This window comes from Haplochromis burtoni, unplaced genomic scaffold, assembly GCF_018398535.1.
Source record: "Haplochromis burtoni strain Fernald_Lab_line unplaced genomic scaffold, NCSU_Asbu1 Contig_391, whole genome shotgun sequence".
Classification (NCBI taxonomy): domain Eukaryota; kingdom Metazoa; phylum Chordata; class Actinopteri; order Cichliformes; family Cichlidae; genus Haplochromis; species Haplochromis burtoni.
Window position 1 is genome coordinate 291,728 of NW_024582752.1, and position 16,769 is coordinate 308,496.

Below are 16,769 nucleotides of genomic sequence, written 5' to 3' on the forward strand. Positions count from 1 at the left end.
AAAGCCAACAAATACAGGCATGACTCTGACTGACCTGCCTGCCAGTCTGCAGCTGAACATCATGCACAGTCTTTCTGACGGCAGAGACCTGGTCAGCCTGGGCCAAGTGTGTCCGGAGCTGGGGACCCTCACAGAGGACCGGCTGTTGTGGAAGAAACTCTGCCAGTACCACTTCACAGACAGACAGGCATGTAGAAATTTAAGGGAATGCAAACACTTGCGTACGTGGAATGTTCAGATGGCCTTTATGGCATCTGTGATAAAGCTAGCCTGGAAAATGGGAGGCAGTAACCCAGCACCATGCTCAAAAGGCATGCATTTGATAAGTGAGTGAGGGATTCTCACCTATAGGCTAAAGTGGGCTACAGAGACGCTTTACAGGATAGACGCCCCCCCGCCCCCAAATGACAAAACTATCCATTAAGGTTTCTAAAAAATCTCACTCTGAGTGTGACCAGTAGTATATGAATAAAATAAAAGCCTGAAGAGTGTGCGTGTGTGTATATGTGTATATATATATAATTTTTTTTTTTTATTTATTTTTTTTTTAAGTAACATTTTTTTAAAAGCCTGTCTTATATTTTAGATCCGGAAGCGGCTGCTGGTGTCAGATAAAGGTCACCTGGAGTGGAAAAAAATGTACTTTAAGCTGAGCCGCTGCTATCCTCACAGAGAGCAATACAGCGACACCCTGCACTTCTGCACACACTGCCACATCCTTTTCTGGAAGGTACTCTGCTTCATTCTGTTTCATTTTGCACTTGATCAGTGTAGATGTGAAACTAAAATGTTCTTGTTTTTAAAGCAGAGGGGGAAAAAGGCATTATAAATTCATGCAATGTTTCTTTTTTTCTTTCAGGATATAAACCACCCCTGCACAGCCAACAACCCAGAAAGCTGCACCATGTCCCTCTCCCCTCAAGACTTTATCAATCTTTTCAAATTCTGATCCCTCCCACTCACAGACGCCCCGAATCCCGATGATCGGACTGTACATACTGCTGTACATATTGTTTTCTTTAATATCACGATTCTTGGATGTATTTTAGAAGAGACTGGAGAGTGCTGAGGCAGCAGGACAGTTATGCAATCAGGTTTCTTTTGAGCGAGCACTGAGAACCCATCAGAGTGGGTTAACTGTGGAAAGCTAGTGGACGTGACGAAGAGCAGTAGTGATGTCGAGGAAATCGGGCTACATGCGAAGGAAATGAAGGGAATACTTAACTGCTGGAGTTCAATCTTAGTTTAATGTGTTTTCTGAAATTACACTTGCAAAGTAAAAGCACCTTTTGAACTTTAGATTTGAGCACCTTTTTTTGGATTTTGTTTTTTATTTTAATCTTGTATTTCAGTGGTTTCAGTAATTGTTCTTCAAAGGAAGAAGAGCGATTTCTTTAAAGTTGTATTTGTTATTGCTCGTATGGGGAGGTGCAGTGTGCTTGGTGTTTAGATGGAGTCTGTACTAATATTCATGTTTGGAACTGGGATGAAGAAAAGTAAATGTTAGGTTGCAGCGGTACCTAAGAGAAAATGAATGTAAGCATGAGTTGTAAATAACCGTTTAGACTGGGTTTGACACGTTGACGCACTGTCATAGTCTTTTCTATTTTGATTTCTTTTTCACTTTTATAAGGATTTGATTTTTTTTTCCTGTTGCAGGCGATACAGCCGCAGCACGTGAGTGCAGTATTACCAAAGATTGTTATCAAAGTCAGTGTAACAGTGGTGTGTGCCTTTATCATGAAACTTGAAGCCGTATAGGTACAGCTTGTGCCTTGTTTGCAATGCTTTCAGATCCTAATGCTGTTTATTTTTTTTATTTTTTTATCATTTTAAACATCAAGTGTCTCATTTACAGAAGGGTTAAGCTCTGAGGCTCTCACACCAAAGTTAACTGTTTGAGATATCCCGCATGACATCGAGCTGATTGTGTTTACTTAATGAGATTTTTGGCAAGCGGCTCAGCTTGTGCACTTGGGTTTGAAGGAAAAGTGCAGTCTGACCCAGACTCACTTTTTTATTTTATTTTTTCACTGATCAGACAGTGAAGAATGATGTACATGCTATGCAATGCATTCTCTTTATGTTCTGTTCAATTAATAAAAGGGGGGCAAAAAAGCCCTTAAAGCTGGTGTCATTTCTGAGTAGTCGCTACACCTTTCTATGGGGGGGGGGATGAATAGAGCACTTGATCATCATGGTATAACACACAGTTAAACTTCAAGGAATCAATCTGTCCAGTTAGGAAGCAGAATCCATTGTACACCAGTTCACTTTCCTTGGTGCAAATAAAAGTGACAAGTGCTCTGGAGTGGAAACAACTGCAAAATAAGGAAGCTTCTTGCTAGTTTCCCCATCACTTCTGGTAGCTGGAGGTTAGACAGGTAGTCCAGCTCCTCCAGGGTGTGTGTGTGTGTGTGTGTGTGCGCTGTTGCAAGAAAATTTAGTGTGTGTCTGAGAACGGTTTCCAGTGTGTGAAGATCTGAGGAGAGCTAGGCAGGACTTATTTTGTGCAAGCATGAGTGCTGCTAGAGTCCTACAAAATGACCTCCAGCTGGCTACTTGTCTGCATGTTTCTGACCAAAATGGGAAGTAACAGACTTGGCATGATGTCCTGACATCATTTAGTGGGACTGAAGTTCTCAGACCAGTACCATGCAGCTTAGTGTGCATTCTCTTAGTAACACCAGAATTGCCAGGCCCAACACTGGCACCCTATTCTCTTGCACAAAGGAGCAGATACTGGTGCTGCTGGGTTACCTCCCTCTCTTCCTGTGTAATGGCCCCTCTCGTGGGATCTCTGCAACACTTTTGAGACAGTAAACATTCCTGCAACAGCATACATTGATGTGCCATTTTTGGAGGACCTGGTCTACCTGTGCAGCCTGAATGGGCTGCAGGTACTGTCTCATGTTACCAGTAGTGATAAGGATGCAAGCAAAAAGCAGGGTTAGAGAGAAATCAGGCAGCAGGGAAAAGGAGAGCGCAATGGTTCTGTGGGCACCACCTGTAAAACCATTCCCTCTTAGGGGGGTTGTCTTGTAATTTTTCCCCTAATCGGTGAACCTCGTAACTTTCATGTTTACCAAAGCAAGCATAATGAATTCACAAAACTCGATAGACTGATATGCCTTAAGTTTAACTGACTTTGTGTAATGCCGTGATCATTAAGTGCGCCGTTAATTAAAAAAAAAAAAAAGAAGTTTCCTTTATTTATTGAACGGCGTATACAATGAGCTTACATGAGGACAACTTTTAAACATTTTCTAGGTTTCTTGCTGGAGGTGAACAGAGGCCGCACCATAGGTATCTGTGTGCCCCCAATTGGACAAATGATGAACTACACTGCAGTTTAAAAAACTCTTGGTATGTTCACTGTGGTCATGGTGCAACAGTTACTGAGAGGTTTGCCTCAGATGTATGCTTCTTTTCAAATGTGAGTGTTATTGACACAAACCAAAGCATTCAGGCAGTGTCAGCCTTGTATAGAGAGATTCATGCTATAAAATGACACTGTGGCTCTGAAGTGAAAATCTAAATGACTTCAGCAATTTTTCAAGCACTTTTTTAAATCATTGCAGAAAGACAACTGTTTCAAGTTACAAATAAAAAAAAAAAGAAAAAGAAAAAGTAACGTTTTCCCCCCATGAAATGAACACACACCCACACACACATGAAATAATTTACGTTTTATCACACATTGTTAAATAAATAATATTTATACAAATATGTAATTTTTTTAAATTTTACTCAGAAAGCTGATTTAGCACGCTGTGCTTCTCCCAATGCAGAATTGCACATACAGTACTGCCCTGCTCCTCAGGGTATACAGGTTATGGAGTAGTTCAGCATGTGGAAGCATGACAGGTGTGACTGGCAAAGGCATTGCACTGCCCTCAAAGCAACAATACACAGGCATCATCTTAAGGCCATTATAAATGGTTTAGCCTGTGTGCGTTTGTATAACCTGCACGATCCTCCTCTTCCTCAGTAACCTGCTTGCAAACCTGCTGCCCATGCTACATCAAAAAGAAGCCGGTGTATTGATGCTTTGAGAGTACAGAAAGAAGGCGATGCTAATGATACATTCCCATCTTGTTTTTGTGATAGTAAGTCAAAGAACTGATATTGTCTATCTAAATATTTTTCTTCCCACTCCCACATTCTTGCTGTTTTTTTTTTACTACTATCATGCGGACATGATCTACAGTCTGTGCCCCGTTGTAACAAGTAATAAGCACCAATAAAAACTTTCCAATTTAAACTCCTACTATAGTCTCTGTTGTGTGACACTACACAAAATCTACATTAGTTCAAATAAAATCATGAAGTTGGTTGCATATTAGTAACATTGTACCACTTCGTCGTCTTTTGCATCCTTCCTCCCTACAGTTTTAAAAATAATATGGCATGGTGTGAAAGTCATCTGTAATATAATATTTCAAACAGTGTTTTCAGGTGGTCCTTCAGTGAAGCTGATGCAGCTCTCTGTTTTGCTAACACTTCTTTAAACAGCTAATGAGTTAATGAGTAGTCAGTGAGCAATGAGTTATGCCTACCACAGTTGGCCCCTTATCTCTTAAAATCTACTCTAATACTTTTTAATAATCATTCAGCTTTGGCAAAAATGTTACTTTTTGTTTGTTCTTCCAGTGCTGTTTCAGACAGAAATCCAGAAAAAAACCTCTCAGACCACCACCGGCCAGAGAAATGCTGGAAATGCTGAGGATCGCCAGTTGTTTATGAGGTGTAGCCGGGGAAAATAGTTGCCACTGTACACTTCAACATCTGTAAATTCAAACAAAGAAGCTCTAAGAATTTTATGGCTTCTCTGCACTTACAACTTTGGGGATTTTCAGAGGTATGAATGAAGAAGAAAGTTGCGAAGAAAGGCAAAAAGAAGAGTTACCAGCGTTAGTAAATGTCACAGAGAGGAACATTTTCTCTTTCAGAGTTCTGAATAATCCACTCAATAGCATCCCAACCCTACAGATTCACAGAGAGAAAGAAAGGTTAAAAACAAGACCAAGGCCCAGAGACTGGCCAGTGAACATCCTGGTGGGGTTGTAAACCACTGACTGTGCTTCTGCCAGAGTGGTAAAGAAACTAGCAGAGAAAGCAGAGGCCCACTTAGAAGACATGCAAAGACTGTATTATTTGAATCTGCATTCATCATCAAATCAGGGTGCAAAAGACAAATAAAAAGAGAAACATATTATGTGTTACCTTCCTGGCGTTAGCTGACATACTCCTGGCCATCATGGCTTCCAGGTAGCTGCCCAGACTGACTCCCTTCACTGTAATGATGGCTTCCTGGGTCAGGACAGTCCTGAGCAGAGAGAGCACAGGCAATCGCAGAGACATCGTTAAACAGAAAAACATTACCGTAACATCTTGTTTCTGCAAAAAAATAGTGTCACGTTGATTCTGGCTCCTATCTCTTAGCCCTTTAAAAATGGACTGATGGTATTCATTCTAAACACATGCAAATAAAATAAAAGTTAGACTACTTACACCTCAGGATTTTCTGGGTGTGGTCTATAAAGAAGCCTCTCATCCACAGATATGAGGTTAGTTAGAGTGATCTGGAAAATAAAAGGGTAGATGGTGACAAAGTCTGTGCCACACTTTGTTTAAAAGCATTTATCAAGCTGCAAGCCTCCATATTAACTTACATTTGTTGAGCACAACTCCATCTTTTTCTCCTCTGGATCAACTATGGAATGTTCCTTCACATAGGTCTGTGTCTGGTTGGTTCCCAGTATCTACAGACAGAAATATACAGCACAGACACACTAAATCACACCAGCAATCAAACCTGTACTGGCAACAGCCTAATTACTACAAACACTTCATTCACCTGAAGTGTTTGTAGTCGCTTCAGGTGAATGAATTGTTGTGCTGTCATTCCTTTGAAACACGGAACCCCTGCAATACATTGAGAACCATTTCATATATCTGTATCTGCTGATGACTGACCGCTCTGACGATAGCCGGTAGGCCCCACTCTGTGCTGAGGAGTCTGTGGCTGTGAAGCCGGCCCTCTGTGTCCAGACTGCGGTCCAACACGTCCACCCCGATCACGTTAGGGTTCATGGGGTTGGGGTACTTCCTCATAGCAGCCTTGATCACTGTCTCCCAAGGGTAACTGCACACAGACCAGTACAAGATAACGTTTAAATGTGGTTACAACAGCAGCCATCAAAAATCTTCCATTGTTGGTTTCTGAAAGACACACTCTGGCTTGGACAGGTGTGGTTAGTGATCATCCTTGAAACATCATCAGTGGCACGCCTCCTGGTGTCAAGCCCATATAAAGACTTACCATCATGACTTAACATAGAGCAGACTGACTGGAGATATGGAGCCATGAGCTTCACCGTTTAAAGCACCGGGTTACATTAAGTTAAAGACAAGGACATGCCGGCTCAGTGTGCTGACCAACCTGAAAACATGCTCCGTGCTCCAAATCTTCATTTTATATGTCAGTCTGTTGACCTTATCGCGGAACAAAACGCCCTTTTCACCGCACCATTATAATGAGGAACTAGCTCCAGTAATGGGAGAATGAGGCCTGTGATGACAGAAGCTCACGAACATCAATGCAGTGAGTCCAGGGAACACATCCCAGCTTTTCTCCGCATATCAGCTTCGCGTAAAAACTGCGCAAAACACCCTGCGATCCCCGCGTCACGGCGACGACAGGCAGATGGCCTGTAATGGATGAATCCAAGTAAATCGTCCCGCTAGGACACAAAAGAAGCCGGTGCAACTGCGGAGGCAAGTAGCGTCAAGTCACATAGTGAGATACAGGAGTCAGGTCGCACATTTCAGAATAAAATCCTCGCTCGAGTGTCCTGATCAGTCGACGACACTGGTTTTACCGACATCACGTAGAGTATGTGGACGATCTCATGGAGATATACAGTTCATAAACGTTAATTAGCATTAATCTTTTTATTAGTGTCAGAATTTTTCTATATGAATGTACTCGTAATGAACAGCGCCCTAAACTGCAATCATATCTCTTAATTTGTATCATTAATGGCGTTTATACAACTCTTTAATGCACTATGATGCAACACTTTCAATGAGTGTATTCCAATGAGATTTCTGCGAAGGGTACCGCTCTTCCTGTCTGACTCTGCTTGTGTCCGGCTGACTTGACTAAAGCTGGTGAAGCGCTTGTTGCTGCATCCGTCTCAATTTGTGCGCATGTGCAAAGCATCCTTCCCTCATCCACCGACAAGTGGCAGCAAAGGAGCGGGGTTGAGTCAAGTTGCACGAAGGAGATCGTAAACCTAACCGGAAATAAAGGGTAAGTCCTTTCCAATAAAAACCCAAAGTGCGCTATTAAAAAGGAGAAAAGAAAAGAAAAATAGAAAAACAACAAACCAAATCATATAGACAATAATAATAATAATATTATATAATGATTATTATTATTATTAATAATAATAATAATGACAATAATAATAATAATACGCTACGTCGAGATGAACGCAATCAACTTTTGGAGATTTACTTACCTGGATGATTGAGAATGCATCAAGACGAAACTATTATTATTATTATTATTATTATTATTATTATTATTATTATTATTATTATTATCATATAATATTATTATAATAATATAAGATCATTGGAGTGGGGGGCAATCAGTTGGGAACAAAATCTTATTATTTTTGAAATATAACCGGAAGTACAACATAATAACTGTTTGGATTTACGCTCGTGTTGTTGGTATTCATAGAAGCAGACGCGCAGTGGAGGCTAGTATGGTCCCTTAACGAGAATTTCGTGCCATTGCCGTTCATTCAGCGGCCCGTCTGTTTCACTCCAAATAACGAAACAATTCATCAGGTCACATAAAAGTCTATCAGGAGATTGGAGGTCGGATTAACGCGCATCGCGTGACCTTGCACTGAATGTAAAAATAGTGGGATTTTCTTTTAAAGCACCGACACGGTAAGGAAACGAGCATCCTCATCCGCGCGGAGGTGAAGGCGAGACAAATGTCGCTATTGTGGCCTACTGTGCGATGCATGCAGACGTTGAGTGTCAGATCATGTGTTTTGTGGAAAGCGTTGTTTTAATGGCGCATAGATACAATCAGCTGTGAGTTTTTGAGAGATCAGGCTGACAATAAGACTGCTCGTGCAGCCCGTGGTTGAAGGCCGGGATTGCATGCCGCAGAAAGCAAACCCGTGACACAGAGTGGGCTTTTTAAAACGCATGCAATAAAGCTTTTATCGCAATAAAAGCTTTTAGAGATATGCGTATTAAATACGAATCTTAACTTCCATATAAATTGCAATTATTGTCTTATTCTCTGATCGGTTTTTGTGTAGAGCGCGTGCAGGAATATGGCAGATGCTGCAGCATCGCTTGATCCGCTCCGGGCCGGAGAGAGAAAGGGGAGGAGAGGGAGGTGGGGGGTGGTGCACCTTTTTAGGAGCGTTAAATCACACCCTGCGTCTGAATGTGCAATCCACAGTCAGAGTATTTCATCCTGGCTCTCTTTACAGGAGATGAGGCATTACATTGTAAAAGTATGTAAGGCATCTTCTCGTTCGAAGAGTCACCAGGTTGGCTGTTGGTCGTGTTCAAACCAAAAATCTGCTGACACATGCGCTCTACCAGCCTGTGTTCCCAGCTTTTGTGCGCAATGAAGCCTATTGCCCAACTACCAAGGCCTCATGGAGCACCAAACTCCTATCATGTAACTGACCTCCCGTTGGCCTATTGATCTATTTATTTGATTACTTTTCTGAGGAGTGGTGTTAAAATAAATTTATTGCCATTATTAAGATGTCTTTTCCCTGTTATTGCTCTTCTACATAATGACACCACTCAACCTCAGTGAATTTAGCTCTGTTTATTAAATGGTTGTCTGTTTTATTTCAGGTTAACTACCCCAGCCATGGAGATCATCACACATTTAATCAACGACACCATAGAGTTCTACAAATGGACCCTCACTATTGCAGGTAATACCTTCAAAACATCCGGCATGCCTGAGAGCATCTGTGTGAGATATTTTAAGATCAGAGAAGTTGTATTTATCAGTGAGTAAATGCACATTCACTTGCCCGTGTGTCCAGCCTTAGATATTATGTATCACTCTGCAGGGTTCTTGCTGCTGTGAGTCATTATAGAGGGAGTTAGTATAAGAATAGTGCATCACTGGCAATTTGTTAACAAATTACTCAATACTTTAGGACATATAGTAGCTATATATGAACTGCAATATACCGCAGTATGTATTTTTGTTGCTACACCCAGTAACAGGCCCTGTACCCTTTATCAACCCAGGATATGCTTGGATGCTCTCTCAAAGTATCACCATCAAACTGACCACTGGGCATCCACCTGCAGGATATTATCTGTTATCTGCACTACTACTCAGCACGAGCACTCCTCTCAAAATATACTGAACCCACGCTGCATCAGTGCAATGCAAATATTACGAATATTTATGTAACTCTATGAAAACATGTTTCTGTCAGACAAGCGTGTGGAGAAATGGCCCCTGATGGACAACCCCCTACCCACGCTCGCCATCAGCACCTCCTACCTCCTCTTTCTCTGGCTTGGGCCCAAATACATGAAGAACAGAGAGCCCTTCCAGCTCCGCAAAACCCTTATTGTCTACAACTTCAGCATGGTCTTCCTCAACTTCTTCATCTTTAAAGAGGTAGATTGTCACATTGTTTTGATTGTTACTTGCACGCGTCCAATAACTGCAGTCAGTGAATTAAATCTGATATCCTCTTATTCCAGCGTTAACTGTGCTCCCGAGTTGATACGTTACAGCAGCCGTTTTGTCCTCTGGGTTTAGACTAACCTAATTACAGTGTACTCATGCTCTTGTCTGCACTCCATCTCTTCTTTTCTCTGCCATTATCACTGTATGCTTGATAGCAGTGACTCAATGGACACTCTTGTTTTTTCAGCTGTTTATGGCAACGCGAGCAGCCAGATACAGTTACATTTGTCAATCGGTGGATTATTCAGATGATCCCAATGAAGTCAGGGTGAGTGTTCAGAGCGTGCACACACACACACTTGCATAGATAAACTCTGAATATAGTAGTGGGACTTCAGCTGTTTATGTAACTTACTATCTTAAGACTTTTGTGGCTACAATAATTAGTTTCCTTGGAACCAGATCCCTACCTGTTAATAATTCTCCACTGTACCCATGGTTCAGAAAATTACAGTCAGCCTGCCAGGGACACGTCACTCAGAGAGCTTTTAGAAACATGAGCGGCGTCCATACATTTAGAGCATGGGCCTGTTATCAGAAAAAAGTACAAGCCGGAGTTGAATGGTGTTCAGTTTCACCTTCCTTCCTGTTGCTCCATGACGTAGTTTGAAACAGAAACTACAAGTGAGTCAGTCTCGGGTCGAGGTTAAGATTTCCAAAATCAGAGTTCACGCACATGTAGCTCTTGATCATATATGTTCATATGTTAACAGTCTTTTTCTTCTCCTTCTTTATTTCTGTGGGAGTCAGGTGGCAGGAGCTCTGTGGTGGTATTTCATCTCCAAGGGCATTGAGTATCTGGACACTGTGTTTTTCATCTTGAGGAAAAAATTTAACCAGGTCACCTTCCTGCACGTCTACCATCATTGCTCCATGTTCACGCTCTGGTGGATTGGCATCAAGTGGGTGGCAGGGGGACAGTGTGAGTAGCTCACAACACAGCAGACATCAGCTATATGCTGAATTTATCAGCATTGCTGTTGATAAAGCCTTCACTGGCTCTGTAGTTTTGTGGTTTATACTGGGTGAGGCTGGGAAGAGACACAAATCCCTTGGTGGGTGCTTCAGGAAGCTAAACCAGACATGTGGAGCTACTTGTCTATAAACCTTTTATTCACTACTGGTAAATGTATTCATTATTGTTGTTTGTTGAGGTTATTTTTTTTATAATATGCATCTGCATATTAACAGCCATGCTAGCAACTCTGTAAAGGTATACCACAGGCAGAGGAGCACTTTGAGCTAAGTGCTAATGCCAACAAGGCAACATGTTGAGAGTAATAGCATTTAATCGCTGAAGTTTACTATTGGGTACAATGTTTATCATGTTCACAGTATGTATTTAGCATGCTAACACGCTATCACTTGCTAATTAGTAAACACAGGTGCAGCTGTATGTATATTTGCAAGTAGATGATTGTGACTGAGAGTAAACTGAGTCTGAACACTGATGAGGAAGCTAGATGACAAATTTCACTGAAACCCACAAGTATAGTATCGTCATATGTAGCTTGGATAGTTTAATCGGGATTCATGGGGCCCCTGGACCTACACTTGTTTGTATCTCCCACCCCCTCAACTATTGTCTTTTTATTGGATACAGACAGCAGGAGTTCAAAGCAACTCAGTTTAAGATTTTTTTTAACTATAGTAAGCAGAACAAAATTAAAAACTTATTGTTTCTTCTACTGCAGCATTCTTTGGTGCACATATGAATGCGATGATCCATGTCCTGATGTACCTGTATTACGGTCTTGCCTCCTGTGGACCTAAGATCCAAAAGTACCTGTGGTGGAAGAAGTATCTGACAATTATCCAGATGGTAGGTTGATTTCCAATGAAATATATTGACTGTAGGGATCATTTGACTGAAAATCATTCTTCTAGCTATGAAAGAACAGTGAAAACACAATATGGTGCAAAAGCATAACTCTTATTCTCTCTTTGGGGCTCAGGTTCAGTTCCATGTCACCATCGGTCACACGGCCTTGTCTCTCTATGTCAACTGCGATTTCCCCCACTGGATGCACTACTCCCTCATCTGCTACGCCATCACCTTCATCGTCCTGTTTGGCAACTTCTACTATCAAACCTACCGCCGCCAGCAACCTGCACGTCGCGACGTGTCCTCTTCCTCCAAAGCCGGCAAGGCTGTTTCTAATGGCACCCTCAACGGCCTCAGCAAAGCTGCCAACGGAGCAATGCTGATGGGGAGCAAAGAGGAGAAACCCCAGGAGAACTCTGGGAGGAGAAAGAGGAAAGGACGAGCTAAAAGAGATTAAAGGAGGGTGAGTCAAAGAGGTTCAGGTGAGGTAGGGCCTTGCTTGGTTTCTAGGCTGATCGTGCTAAAACATGAAAGACTTACTTTGAGGAAGATTTAGATAAGTGGATGATCAGGTGGGATGAGTTTATTTAAGCCATGATCTGAGTTGTATATAAAATACGAGGCAGGCATTTTTTGTTAAGAGAGGACCATTCTGTTACTAAAAGGTGATCGCTGGTCATACACCGGATGACCATTATCACAACACCAAATACAACAGTTTCTGGTGTCAGACAGAGCTTTGTATTCCTTCTCTTTATTGTGGCGCTGAGTAGACCTGCTTCCATGAGTGACTTTTAGCTAGTTAAAATCGAAGCCTGAAAAGTGAGAAAGTTGCATTTAATGCATCTGAGCTGGTAAAAAGCAATTAGAAACTGCTATACTGAGACAGGAATACACATGATAACAGAAATGTCTATTTATATTTGAGTGTATTCTTATTTTTTGTTGCTTACCTGTACAGATACAAAGCTGACGATAACGTACACTATCGTGTCAGTTTTGTCCTCATATTATTTACACGTTGTTGACGTTGCACAGGTGAGACTTTGAGTTTACAGCACCTGTGTGCTGCAAACTGACACTCCTACAGTTAGCCACTTAGTTGTGCAGATGAAACTGTCTTATTTACACTAATTTATTTATGGGATATAAATGCTCACTTTTGAGCTGTCATCCATTAACGCACAAGTATACATATATATACATATATATATGTATATATATGTATGTATGTATATGTAAAGGAGAAGAAGAAATCCATATGCAGAGATACATAGGGGTACATAGAAATAGGAGTAAATGAATTGTCAACCCTGATTGGATGACGCTGTTCCACTGCTGCTTTTAAGATGAAAAGATTAGCTTCAGCTCACATGGGGGTGACAAATTATTATTTCTATTTACAACCATAACCAATTTTGCATATCCTTACCTGTATGTAATGTGATGAAATGTAATAAATGTTATTCAGATAAATGATGAATCTGATGACTATCTCAGTGTTCCCCCACCACCACCCCACCCCCGTCAGCGAAGCTGGCTGCGTTGTGTCTTTGCTGATGTTTACTTGTCTTTTTATATTCTGTCCTCTCAGAAGTTGTCGTTCGTCTTAGACCCTGGTGAAGATGTAATGTGCTGACGACATGGTGGCATTCTGGCTTCCCTTTTGTACTTGTAGAGAATTCAGAGCTAGCTTACAGCTGCTACCTTTTTTTAAAGAAACAAAACATCACGTTAACTAAACCTGCCTTCAGCGCTGTTTTCTTTGAGAAAAACTCCTTTACGTATTCAGTCAACTTTTCAGATTGAATTCATGCCTGGAGCAGGCTTGAATGTAAATTTATCAGAAACAAGATTTGGATTAGAAAAGATAAAAGATAATGATTTCTACATAAAAAGACTTGGTGTGCATCTATTAGAACTATGTATGCATTACCACTGTCTGTAGTATATGGAGCATAAATGATCAGCCTGATATATATGAACAACTCCTGGCTTATTTCATCTTTCAGCTAATGTGTTTCAATGTCATTTTATTTATTGGTTATTTATTGTTATGTAAATACTGTTTTCCACCTTGCTAAGAGTAATTGTCTATGTATTTGTCTTCTTTTTGTGTTGTACATATTATATTGTGATATTTTGGACACTGCTCATTTGGGAATGTTCCTGCCTTTTCTGCTTGGGCGTTTTATAAGTCAACATTGCTTCTGTTTTTAAGTTCTTCCTTTTTTCTTTTTAATATCTTATCTTTGAACTCTCTTCAGATTAAACTAAACTGAATGCCTGTACAAATGCTGACTTGGTTTAATTGTCTCCTTCATGGTGCAGTTTGTCTTTAACAAAGATATTTTCATTCAGCACTCACCAGAATCTTCATTAGGTACACCTGTACAACTGCTTGTTAATGCAAATATCTAATCAACCAATCACGTGGCAGCAAATCAATGCATACATGGGAAAGGTCAAATTAAGCATCACAATGTGGAAAAAAGGTGATTTAAATTACCTTGAATGTGGCGTGGTTGCTGGGGCCAGACAGATTTGTATTTAATATTTGCTGATCTGCTGGGATTTTCCTCACACAACCATCTATGTGGTTTCCAAAGAATGGTCTTAAAAAGAAAAGATATTTTGTGAGCTGCATTTCTTTGGGTGAAAATGCCTTGTTGACAGTAATTTATGAGATACAGAAGTGCATTTACCCAGCAGATCGAACCTTAAATCCCTTAATTTTAAATTCTTCTTAACATTTTTAACACTTTCTATATGTTCATGTAAAGTTGGGTAACAGTCATTAAGGGTAAATGTTGCTACAATGTTTTCTGAAAATGACAATAAACTTGAACTGAACCTTGGCGCAGATGGGCTACAGCAGCAGTAGAATATACTGGATGCCACTCCTTTCAGCTAAAAAGCAGGAAATTGAAGCTACAATTCACACTGGTGCCAAAATTAGTCAACAGAATTCTGGAGAAAGGTTGCCTCGTATGATGAGCCTTGATTTCTGCTGCATTCAGATTGTAGGGTCAGAATTTGGCATGAACAACATAAAAGTATGGATCCATCCTAACTTGTTTCAGCGGTCTAGGCTGGTGGGGGATGATGTAAAGGTGTTGGTTGTTTTGCACCCTGTATTGCCAGCTGAGTACCCATTGAATTCCACAGCTTAATCACATATTGGTGCTGACTGTGTCCATCCCTTTGTGACTGCAGATTATCGATCTAATGATGGCTGTTTCCAGCAGGATAACGCACCATGTCACAAAGCTCATGTCATCTCAGACTGGTTTCCTGATCATGAAGGTGTGTTTGCGGCTTCCACAGTCACCATATAACAGGGCACCTCTGGGAAATAGTGAAACAGGAAACAGAGATCATGGATCTGCAGCAAAATCTCAGATGAATGTTTCTCTGTTGAATCGGTACCATGGAGATTAAAGCAGTTCTGAAGGCAAAGGCTGGTCGAACATAATACTGACAAGGCCTGAAAAATGTGTTTGAATCAAGTTTGTGTTTTTACCCTTAATGTGGATTTCCAGGTTTAAAAAACAATGGGGGAGATTGGTCAGATTAAAATGAGCATCAAATATTAAATTGTGTGCTCACTACACTGACCACGTTTTTAAATGGAAATAACTTGTCATAAACACAATGTACTGCCTGGTTTCATGATATGAAGAGAATAGACCTAAGTTTTCAATAGATATGTGAATCAAATGATCCCAGTTCTCAGCATACTGTTTGGGTTCTTCATCAAAAAACCATCAGATGGTGGGAGTATGGAAGGAGGGCATAATGGACGGGAGAGAACAGGTTTGATTTGTTTGATCCATGGCAGACATTGTGACCCTCGGAGTATTTGCTCGTGCTAGTCCAACTGGGAGGCGAGGGTTCAGCTCACAGTGTTAGTCTGCAGAGTCCATTTCTTGGCTGGATTATTCTGTCAAGGCCAATAGACTGGTAGACTCAGGTGCAGACTTGGAAGATCTCAGATCAGTGCGGGTTGTTTTGTTGTTGTTTTTTTTTAACAGTGAAGAAACTATCTACAACAATCACAAATATGCAAACAGCAAATTATGTTCCGGGGGGAGGGTCCAAACATCCGCCATGCACAATTTTCTCATGCTCAATTCAGGCTCACCACACCAGGGGAGGAAATCAGGAACCTGTGCAAGAAGAACAGAGAAACAAAAGTTAGTGATGGCTGTCTGATACCGATGCGCTGATATTTCACCACTAGATGTCGCTGAAACGAAGCTTTGAATGAACGATCCTATTTTCAATACAGCTGATGAAGTGGTTCGGTACTGGTTCATTGCTTTATTTGCACATCAATATCAAAATGCACAAAGGAAGAAGCAGAGCAAAAACAGGAGCCAGGGTTACAACTAACTGTTTAGTTCAATGATCTAGCAGAGGCTGAGCCTCAGCCTTTAAGTAGGGTCCTCCATTATCAGGGGCAGGTGAGTGATTAGAGCAGAGTGTTCAGTCAGAGACGTGAACCGCGAAGTCCCGCCCACAAACAGACACAAACAAATGAGCACAGAGAGAAGAGATAGAAAAAACAAGGGGGAAACAGATAAAAGATAGAACCTGGAGCAGAAGCCAGGAGGACTGAGGGACCATGACAATTTGGAAAGTTAAGGTTATTTTTATTACCTTAATCTGTAAAACAGCCTTTAGCTCAGAGTTGGAAAGTAAGCATATTTACAAAAGTGCTGAACTTAAGTATTTTTCTGTCTCCATTCTGCTTTATATTTTCATTCCACCACAATGAGACAGAAAGGTTGCACCTTACTAACAATGATTTGAACCAAACATGTCAAATTTGGATTTGTCACTTGATAAGACTGATTGACACTGATTTTTAGTCCATTTCTTGTATAATTTGCCATACATTAGCCTTTTATCCCTGTTCCCCTTCCTTTTTTTTTTTTTAAAAAAAAAAAAGGTTTTTTTTATTAGTTTTTCTGTTTTCACAAATAGTATATAATTACATAACATAATAAAGTGTACAATTCAGAACCAAAAATAAAAACAAAACAAAACAAAACAAAACACAAACAAACAAACAGACTGATAACTAAGCACAAAACACCAGCTTAGGTCCATCTAAAAAAAATAAATAAAGAGAGAATACAATACAGTACAATACCTGTGGTCCCAGTA

At 40.7% G+C, this 16,769-nt stretch overlaps 3 protein-coding genes across 4 annotated transcripts in view; 2 read left to right on the forward strand and 1 right to left on the reverse strand.

Annotated features, from left to right (window-relative positions):
- Positions 1-2,132, forward strand: part of fbxo32 (F-box protein 32) — a 7,055-nt gene extending 4,923 nt beyond the window's left edge. The window contains exons 7-9 of the mRNA XM_005944536.3: positions 5-187; positions 587-730; positions 860-2,132. Of these exons, the coding sequence (XP_005944598.1) occupies positions 5-187; positions 587-730; positions 860-949 (417 nt within the window). The 3' untranslated portion in view covers positions 950-2,132. The remainder of the gene's footprint in view (positions 1-4; positions 188-586; positions 731-859) is intronic.
- Positions 1,312-6,819, reverse strand: prelid3a (PRELI domain containing 3A). Of its 2 annotated transcripts, XM_005944542.2 has the most exons (7): positions 6,446-6,816; positions 5,980-6,148; positions 5,676-5,765; positions 5,515-5,585; positions 5,227-5,329; positions 4,910-4,986; positions 1,312-4,788 (listed from the first exon to the last, which is right to left on the reverse strand). In XM_005944542.2, exons 1-6 carry the CDS (start codon positions 6,475-6,477, stop codon positions 4,915-4,917), a joined length of 537 nt encoding a protein of 178 aa, XP_005944604.1. In that variant the 5' UTR covers positions 6,478-6,816; the 3' UTR covers positions 1,312-4,788; positions 4,910-4,914. The 2 variants fall into 2 exon arrangements, with proteins under 2 accessions (XP_005944604.1, XP_042068678.1); XM_042212744.1 differs by lacking the exon at positions 4,910-4,986 and having other exon boundaries at positions 6,446-6,819.
- A 911-nt stretch (positions 6,820-7,730) lies between these two features.
- Positions 7,731-13,892, forward strand: elovl4a (ELOVL fatty acid elongase 4a). The gene is made up of 7 exons (XM_005944543.3): positions 7,731-7,971; positions 8,911-8,993; positions 9,513-9,700; positions 9,960-10,040; positions 10,523-10,694; positions 11,467-11,594; positions 11,728-13,892. Exons 2-7 carry the CDS (start codon positions 8,927-8,929, stop codon positions 12,052-12,054), a joined length of 963 nt encoding a protein of 320 aa, XP_005944605.1. The 5' UTR covers positions 7,731-7,971; positions 8,911-8,926; the 3' UTR covers positions 12,055-13,892.
- The last annotated feature ends 2,877 nt before the right edge of the window (positions 13,893-16,769 follow it).

Excerpts from the sequence above, each read along its gene's own strand:
- prelid3a (XM_005944542.2), bottom strand. The coding sequence starts at position 6,477 with ATGAAGATTTGGAGCACGGAGCATGTTTTCAG. Across the intron at positions 6,149-6,445 it reads AGCACGGAGCATGTTTTCAG|TTACCCTTGGGAGACAGTGA; the intron begins GTTGGTCAGCAC and ends GTCTGTGTGCAG. Across the intron at positions 5,330-5,514 it reads CACCCAGAAAATCCTGAGGT|GACTGTCCTGACCCAGGAAG; the intron begins GTAAGTAGTCTA and ends CTCTCTGCTCAG.
- elovl4a (XM_005944543.3), top strand. The coding sequence starts at position 8,927 with ATGGAGATCATCACACATTTAATCAACGACACCATAGAGTTCTACAAA. Across the intron at positions 8,994-9,512 it reads ATGGACCCTCACTATTGCAG|ACAAGCGTGTGGAGAAATGG; the intron begins GTAATACCTTCA and ends TGTTTCTGTCAG. Across the intron at positions 10,041-10,522 it reads ATGATCCCAATGAAGTCAGG|GTGGCAGGAGCTCTGTGGTG; the intron begins GTGAGTGTTCAG and ends TGTGGGAGTCAG.